Below are 9,197 nucleotides of genomic sequence, written 5' to 3'. Positions count from 1 at the left end.
TTCTTCCACCCGAGTGAAGGCACGGTGCTGCAGCTATCCAGCTCTGAGGAGGTTGATGTGCTCAGCATCAAGGCAGAGTTTGAGGACTCAACTCCTCACTCTTGCATATGAGGAGCTGCTGGATGATGTCACTCGTGCTGTGGCCAAGTTTAAAATCGACTGGCCAGCTGAGTGGCAGGATGCTTGTCCTAAAAGCAATCTTGATCAGCGCTTTCTGCCTAGCGTGAAAGTGAAACCTCCACATTGGGGCCTGCCATTTCTTTTTTGATCTCTACACTGAGGAGAACCATTTTCTGCCTTTGTCTTCAGACCCCATGTCTCCAACTATTCATCGATTATGGGGTTGAAGGAGCATGGGTATGGGGTGATGCCTAAGGTGGAGCAGACGTTTGCTGGCTATCTCTCCCCTGACATGCCATCGTCCCTCAAGACCCCAACATTACCAACCAGGCCATGCAGAACAGCTTCAGATGATTAAGGTTACGTACAAGTGTCTTCTAACCTTGGTGATGTAGAAGGGGTCACACCCATTTTACAAACTGGCACACCAGATCCTTCTGTGGACCCAGGGCGGTCTGCTCTTGCTGAGAGAAGTTTATATCCCTGGGCACTTAAATCAGTGACTAGACACCATTTCGAGGCAGTGGCTGAGGCCTAGGAAATGGAGACTATGGAGACTTTGGTTAGGCAGAAGTGGACTTATTTTGTCCATCTCAAGAAATAACACCCTGTCCGCTCTGGTTCTCTCTCACGCCTCCAGCTCCGCTAGGGCTGTTCCACTGTTCCATGGCGGATTGCTATTATAAAGGTGGATTTGCCAGAATCGGTTCACAGCCGAGGAGACCAACGTTCTTGTCAGGGCCGTAAAAGACAGAGAAGTGATATTGTATGAGGATGGGAGAAACCCACCCAAATTTTGGTTAAATAGGTGTATAATAATTTGGGTAAATGTGTAAGCTAGATTTATGCCTAATTTTTTACATCTTCATGGACACCACAATGATTTCCCTCATGTGGAATATTTTTCCTTGTAATTATGTATGGTTTGCAAAAACGTTTGCGCCAGAACACGTGTCCTCTTTTTGCTGAACCTCCCCCGGGAGCGCAAGTTCATTCCCTCATTTACCGACGTGCATATGTGGAGGGAAAAGTCCGCTATGCGTCAGGTGCAAAATAGGAATGATACATGCGTAGCGTAGGTGTCAATTGTGCTGGGTGCAAGATAGGGCCCTAAATGTCTCTCTTTGATGGCTCTCCATGGGAGATTCCTGTCAGGAGAAACCTCCTGTCCCAGGTAAACACCGGTACGCAATACTGGCACTTCTATATTTTAATCTTCAGCATACCCTCACATTTTAATTGTGCCACTTTTCACATGTTGCCGGTACTCTGGATTTGAATGCAGCTTCCAAAAAGCAAAAATAATATTTTTACATTTGATAATTAAACCTTTGAAGCATACAATCATACCGGTGTGATTAAAACATTCAGTGTATCACATTGTCAACTTCTAAATTAAAATCTGCATACGCACTTTGGCTGGCACTGAGCCAGAGACGGATGTGCTTATTTTATGTTTCTGACATTTAAATACAAATGAATACTAGCAAAAAACATTTATACTGAAGTTTGAAAAATATACTCATATCAATGGAAGCGACAATAATCCTTTCAAATATAATTTTACGGCTTGTTATATTCTGCCCTGCAAAGGCAAAAGACCTTAACTTGCTAGAGTGTGAAACATGACTTTAAAGTTTCTGTTTTGTCCAGACAAAAGTATTATAGGTAGGACTCCCAAAATTTGACAACTAGTTGCTATAATGAAGAAATGTTTGTATGCAAAAAATATTGAGCTCAAAATTGACCTTTGCCCCTTGTTTGGCAGTTACTGTATTCTGCCATTGTATCATGTGCCAAAAATAAGGAGTCGTGCAAAGGCAAAAGGCAGTAACTGACATATAATCAATATTTGCTTGCTGTCCCCCATACTTACATCCATTATAAGAACACTTAACCAAGGTCTAGTCATCATGGTATGTGTTTTAAATTATATAGAAGAGCTTTGGTTGTTCCTATTTAGTGCTATAATGATCAGAATAGTGCGGCAACACTAACAAAGTTAAACAGTATGACAGATAAGTTACTTTGCAGTACAGTATGAATAAATACAAGAAATATTTTCACAATAAAGATAATTTAATTATAATTGAATACAGATGTTTTTAAAATAAATTACAGAGGATCAGTAATTTATCAATTTGCAACAAGAATATTTCATATTCATTAGGTGTGTTTAGGCCTTTATTTTGAAATAGCAATAAACATGAAAAACCATGAAAGATTGGTAGAAAACTCAGTTTGTTTTCATACCAAGAGTTAAAAAAATTAAACCAATTCAATTTTATAAAAAAAAAAGGTCATTCTTTTTTTATATATATAAACAAAAATATTATGGATTCTCGATTTGTGATGCGGCTACCAGCTCAAATACTGCCTCAAATTAGCCTAGAAATCTAGACGCACCCTAGCGGCAGCAAAATGTATTTCGCAGTCAGGTACATCTAGCAACTCTCAATAAACCTTCTCGCTGCAAAAACCCAGATTGGGTCAGGCCAATCACGTTGTGTATAGAGTAGGCGGGGGCGGGCTTAACATACACGACAGAGTTGCGACGGTTATCTGGCTGCTGCTACTTGAAAACAAAGAATGGCGGCTGCTGATGGAGAACAACGGTCTTTCGAATCGGCTTTGGCCGCGACTCTGGAGGACTTGGAGTTAATTTTTTCTTTGAAAAAAGAGCAAAGAACGGCACTTAAGTCATTCTTAAAAAAAGGAAGATGTGTTCGTCGTTTTGCCGGCCAGATATGGCAAAAGTTGAATCTATCAACTAACGTTAGCTCCGCTGTTGGGAAAACGCTCTGGTTGGTTGAAGCGCTGTCCTATTGCGTGCAGAGGGAATTTGAAAGACAGCCGTTTATCCCGCCCCTCGGATTGAGCCGTGACTATGGTGAATTTCCAGACCTAACATCTTGATGTAGGTCTGGCTTGCCAGGCTAGCCTCAAATACTAATTCAAATCAAATACTGCCAAACCACCCATTCTACTTCTGAATAGGATGTCTACTTCATAAATTGTATGAAAATTATGGAAATACTTGGTTCAGATCACTTAAAACATATATGAAAATGGAGGCGCCCTTATATGGTCAGTAAGGAAGCTTGGCTGTCCATCTAGTGAAAAAGCTTGTTACTGCGCCCAAATAAAATCTTACTGAAAGCTAATTTTTTCAGATATCAACCTAAAATTTGGAATACAACTTGTCCATAGGTCTATTACAAAGCATTTTTGAATTACAACCATTTAAGTTTGGATTGTGATTTTCATGTCTATGCAAAAAAAGGGAGGGGAGGGGTGGGGGTGGCAGTTAAAGGGTTAAGGGCCACCAAACTGCTCAAGATGCACAATCAACGAACTCGACTTGGATTACTGCTTTTTAATTCTGAGATAATATAGACAGAGTCAACTGAAAAAAAGTTGGAATTACTTTTACCATTTAGGTTAGTCTACTTTGTATGTTAGCGATAACTAGCTTAGTGCTATATCTGACATGAACACCTGCAAGAAGGAAATATGGCTCAAACACGTATGGATTGTTGTGGATACAGCAGATGACGTACATTGCTATGGATTATGGATTATATCGGATTGCATGGAAAGGTAGGATGCCTGTGTATTTAATAATTGGTTTTCGGCATCTGATGTGAGGCGAGTGTCAGCGTCAATGTTAGTGCTAACTTACGTGACACAGATTAAATTTAGCTAGCTCCGGGTTGTCACTGACATTGACAGATCTGAACCATCGCCCTGAACGAAAATAACAACATTTATGATAACCTATTAGCTTGCATACCATCTATGTATGGCTTGTTCACCTTGCTTTGTTTCTGTAATAATACAAACAAGCACTCGGCAGTCCACACTTTATTTCAAAGATGTGTCATCTGTATGTTACGTGGTTTGGTGACAATTAAAGAGCGGCAAACTTTGACAGTATGACAAAGCCAGAGTACAGTAACATCTCAGCAGCATCGTAACATCTCTCTTGATGCCAGGCTAAACAAAGTCAGAACACCTTAACTCAACTTCAGCGTGCTGGAACAAAGGCAAAGAGCCGTAACAGTTGTTACGGCGTTCTGCTGTGGTTTCTCGTATGGTTTTGGAAGTTACGGTTGTCATAGCCCTTTATTTTCTCACTAAAACAATCAAATTGACTCACAATATTTATTCACATGATAAAGGAGGTCTCAAATACCACAAAAATGGCACTAACTCATTTTTGACCAAACATGATGTTACAGCGTTTTGCCTTTGTAGGGCAGTATTGATGTCTGGTATTCTACAAATTGTGTAGGTAACTGTAAAGTTACTCTGATCTTAGAATATTGTAGGTACAAAATGAATAGTGCTTCAAAGTTGTCGTCTATTTGTGTATTTCTTAGTTTTGAACCTAAAATCACACAGCCTAGGTGTTCCGTGCAGAATCCATCAAGTTTTTGCATGAGGGGGGTTGTTGGTGGAATCCATCAATTTTTAGCCATCTGTTAAAATTACTTGTGAATTACTTGTGAAATTACTGATCGACCAAACTCAACGGATGCTAGGTAATGAAGGAGGTTTGCAAGACTTCAAAGAACATCCTCTGGTTTTCAAAATGCATTGTACAAAGCCGAGATAAGGTGCAGTTGCCTTAAGGTTTCGGTGCTTGTTTGCTTTAAATTTGTTTGTTTCTATAAGCTACAAATTATGTGGAAGACTTAATCGAAGCAGGATTTATAGGCTTGATATTCTTAATATTCTGGTATAGCAGCATGATCTATAATCTTATAAGCCTTTTGTCCTTCTCCATATCAGACCAGGGGAAACTGAATCTGCCTACAGTGTCTACAGAGTTGCTCTGTGGAAGAAAATCCAATCAGCTATTTGTCTGTTTTGGTACGCCCAAGAAAGGTTCTCCAGCAACCAAACAGACAATAAGCAGGTGGATAGGCTAGGCTATCTCTCTTGAATGCGAGGCATGCAGTCAGCCTTCACCCATGGCTGTCAGAGCGCACTTTACTAAGGGTGTATTCACACCAGGAAAGTCCGATAGTTCACTTGCTTTGGTTCGGACCAAATAGAATGTTGATTTTTTTTGTTTGGTACGGTTCGCTTTCACACTGCTCTTTTTGCAAGTGAACCAAAATGTGTAAACAAAACCACACGTGTGCTAAGGTCGTCCATTCATTGGATAGGAATTCTCAAGCAGGGAAAAGCAGGAAGTGCACAAACAGGCTCAGCATGGAGATATTTCGTAATGTAATATTTGTTATTTTACTGATTTGGTGTTATTCTCTACAAACGCAATATGAAGAAACTATATGGTATAGATAAAAGCCCGGCCGCACTGACAATTGATTGCTTGGGTCGTTACATGCGCTTCGTGAGGCACACTAGCGCACACACACACACACACACACACACACACACACACAAGGTCTCTCGCTCCCTCTCTCTGCCGTGCGCGCGCTCTAGCTCGCTCGCTTTAGACACCATTATGCCAAAATGTCCGTTTTGTTAAGTATCCTCATAAGAGCAGTCAAATAAAAAGGCGCAGTTTTCTGCAATTGGGTCGGTTCATGTTCACACCGTAAACGAACCGTACCAGAGTTCGTTTGGAACCGTACCGAGACCACCTCTTCAGCTGGGTCTCGGTTCGATTGTTTGGTCCGCACCCGAGTTCGATTGCTGTATTCACACCTGCCCAAAAGGTCCGCACCAAGGGGGGAAACGAACTAGAGTTCGATTCAATCGAACCAAACGAGGCAGGTGTGAATACACCCTAAGAGTATGGCGGCTTCTAAAGGTCTGTGCAGGAGTTTCACTACAAGGTGTATGTGATGTGGTGGACTGGTCCTCTCTGCACATTTCTGGCTTCCAGGTCGTGACATCACATGCAAAGGGATGATGTCCCGCCATGCCATTGGACTGATTTCACATGTCCAAGCAAGCAAAAGCTGTCACTTCACCGTCTAGGTTAATTATAGACCCAATATATTCTGGCTATGAGGAACCCACTTCTAGCCAAAATAACCTTGAATTTGGTTACATGTAGTTTTTGCCAAAATAACTTGTGAGATGAATGATATTCCATCATGTAAGCAAAGTTTACAGTGATTACAAGGCGTTTAATTTCTTTGACATGTTCTATGTGTAGCCTGTGCGTTGATGACTAGGCTAGTCTACTCTTGGGCTATGGTTAGACGTCTATTAAATTTTCACTGACAGCCCACATTTTGCCTTGGTTTAGCCTAGACATCATGGCTGTGTTTGGACAGCTATTAGACATCTTTTAAACGCAAAATTGCTTGGCGGGGTGCCTCAAGATGCAAACATGCAGAAGTGTTCTCATAGTGTAACTTCTTCCGACGCAGCATCTCGTTCTTTGCAGAGACCTTTTCAGTGAGAGGCTCATGACTAGTGGCTCTGTGTGTGCAATTCCACAAACCTGGAAGACTTTCTGAACATATTTAAGTAGCAGGCTTTTTTAGATAGGAAACTGTCAATGAATTATGAAAAAAAAATGCCACTGTGAGAATAACATGAAATCATGTAGACAATAAAAAGTAACTGTGGTCTGATTATGAGTATTTTAAAATGTAATACAATATAATTACAAGTACTTCTTTTTTGGAATTAGATTTTGTAATCCAGATTCAGACATCCCAACCTGCACAAAGTCATTTCCGGGAGTCAAGAAATCTCCAACGGGGGGGGGGGGGTATTCGGTTCGAGAAATCTCCAACGGGGGGGGGGGGGTATTCGGTTCTAATTAGTTCGGTTCGAGAAATCTCCAACGGGGGGGGGGGGGGGGTCTGATTAATTCGGCTCGAAAGTAGAGATAAAATCCCGAGGCACACACGCACACTAGCGCACACACGCAAGGTCTCTCGCTCCCTCTCTCTGCCGTGCGCGCGCTACGCTTGCGCGCTCTTGCTTCCGGGAGATTTTAACTGATTTGCGGGCATCAGGGAGCCGCTATCAATATGCGGGAGACTCCCGGAACTTCCGGGAGACTTGGGATGTCTGCAGATTAGGCCTACATGTAATTAGTTACTACCCTGCATTGGTGTCCTGTGGCTGTGCCCTAAAGGAGTCTTTTCACTTTTGATACAAGGATAAAAAGTTGAACCTTCTGAACCTTTTCAGCCTTTGCAAATCACATAATCCTAATATATCCTGAATGCATCTCTTTTTTGCTACAATGCATCCTCTGTAACATAATGTATGAAATTAAGAAAATAACAAATTAACTGTAATTATTAGTATTTATTCAGTCTACCAGTTGTATATTATGCACTTTAGTCTATATCCATGAATTGGATGATGCATTGTACTATTTCTTAACTGTTTTGTCATAAATATACAAGAAATGATAGAAAGAAGCTCCTGTAAAATACATATTAAAGTATATTTCACATTTAAAATTTGCAATGCTTATACATCATTACATTTGGGTACTTCCTTACATGAATATGTAAATAAATTAAAATCAGTTAGAAAAAAACTTTTTTCTGCAAAGATTTAACATTCGTTGTCTTATTTCCTTGACTTGTAAACCATATATTATGGGATTCAATCCTGGTGGTATAACATGAAACAATATACTCCCGAACTTCCTACTCTCAACATACTCAGAAAAACGATGGAGAAAAATTGGAACAAAACCAAAGACTATCAAGATTACATACACAGCCAAATGAGTGCTGCAGGTTTTTATTGCTTTGGTGTTGGTTGCTTTGTTTTTGCTTTTTATACATACCATCACTATTCTGACATATGTCAATAACACCCACCCCATTGAGGTGGTGAGTAAAACCACAGTAAAAGTTAATCCATATATATTATTAACTACTGTACTTTCACAGGACAGTTTAAATAGTGAAGGGTTGTCACAAAAATGGTTTTGAATCACAGATCTGCAGTGAGACAGACGCACACTGAGGCCGATCAGAATTCCCACCGGAACTACTGCAGCACCCCAGGCTCCTGCTGACAGTTTAACTATCATTTTATTGCTCATTATAGTTGGGTATCGCAGTGGATTGCATATGGCCACATATCTGTCAAAGGCCATGATCATTAGAATAGTATGGGATGTTGTTCCATATAAATGTGTAAAGAATGCTTGGAAAACACACTCCACGTATGTGATGTAGCGATCAGAGGGGTCTGTAAATAAGTCCTTCAGTAAACTAGGTATGACAACAGTTGTTCCCATAATATCACTCACTGGCAAGTGACAGAAAAGAATGTGCATAGGCTGGTGTAAACTTTTTTCTGCTGAGATCTGAATCAAAATCCCAATGTTAGACACCATCACAAAGACAAAAGCTATCAACAGAAAAATGAACGTGAGCTTGCTGGACTGTGGTGTAACTTGCAGTCCCTCCACTAAGATTACACTGTATCTGAGTGTCAGGTTATCCATTTGTAACCTAAAGAAAACATACAGATTAAGTGACAAACACTTGTATTAACAACATATTATCTCAAAGCATTGTTACATGAAGATCATATATGCTTACAGAGATAAGTCATATATACTAATGTTCAAAAGACACTTACTAAGGTTTTCTTAGTTGTGTCAATCTTTATTATGTATTTATTCCTGTGGAAAGGTTACTTCTTAATTTTAAAAGGGTATATGGCCTTCTTTTTTTGTCATTTTCACATGTGCTTACAGAACTCAAGAAATATTGTTGATCACTGTACAGGTATGTAACATGAGTTTGATGTAATATGACTAAATCTGAAATATTCTTTACTCACCAAGGTAAATGACCGATAGATACACAGTTGTCACGTCAATTCATATACAGAGGTATCTAATCTATTAGTGTTACTGAGTTATGAAGAGCACAACCTGCTTGTCTCTGAATATATTTAAACTGGCTAGACCATTTTTTTTATGTGTCACCACAGCTTAAGTCTTGTCATCATACCCAAAGGTGAAAATAAATTTTCAGCTCTCTTTTCTGTGATTGGTGCACTGCTTACCAGGGGTGGGTTTACCAAATGCATTTTAGCCAACTGTGATTGCAAGTTTTGTTGTTATTATCAAAGGCCACACTTTGGTGACGTCATGTAGTGCAGAC

General features: G+C 40.1%; 1 protein-coding gene across 1 annotated transcript; it reads right to left on the bottom strand.

Moving 5' to 3' along the window:
* Positions 1-7,591: 7,591 nt before the first annotated feature.
* LOC308706099 (olfactory receptor 2D2-like) lies at positions 7,592-8,530 on the bottom strand (the record flags this gene model as incomplete). The annotated part of the gene is made up of 1 exon (XM_081391482.1): positions 7,592-8,530. One exon carries the CDS (start codon positions 8,528-8,530, stop codon positions 7,592-7,594), a length of 939 nt encoding a protein of 312 aa, XP_081247608.1.
* Positions 8,531-9,197: the final 667 nt, after the last annotated feature.

The sequence above is a fragment of the Scardinius erythrophthalmus genome, assembly GCF_964197995.2.
Source record: "Scardinius erythrophthalmus genome assembly, chromosome: 17".
In the NCBI taxonomy this organism is placed as follows: Eukaryota; Metazoa; Chordata; class Actinopteri; order Cypriniformes; family Leuciscidae; genus Scardinius; species Scardinius erythrophthalmus.
Note: the sequence above shows the minus strand (reverse complement) of the source record. Positions and strands in the feature narration are given on the sequence as shown.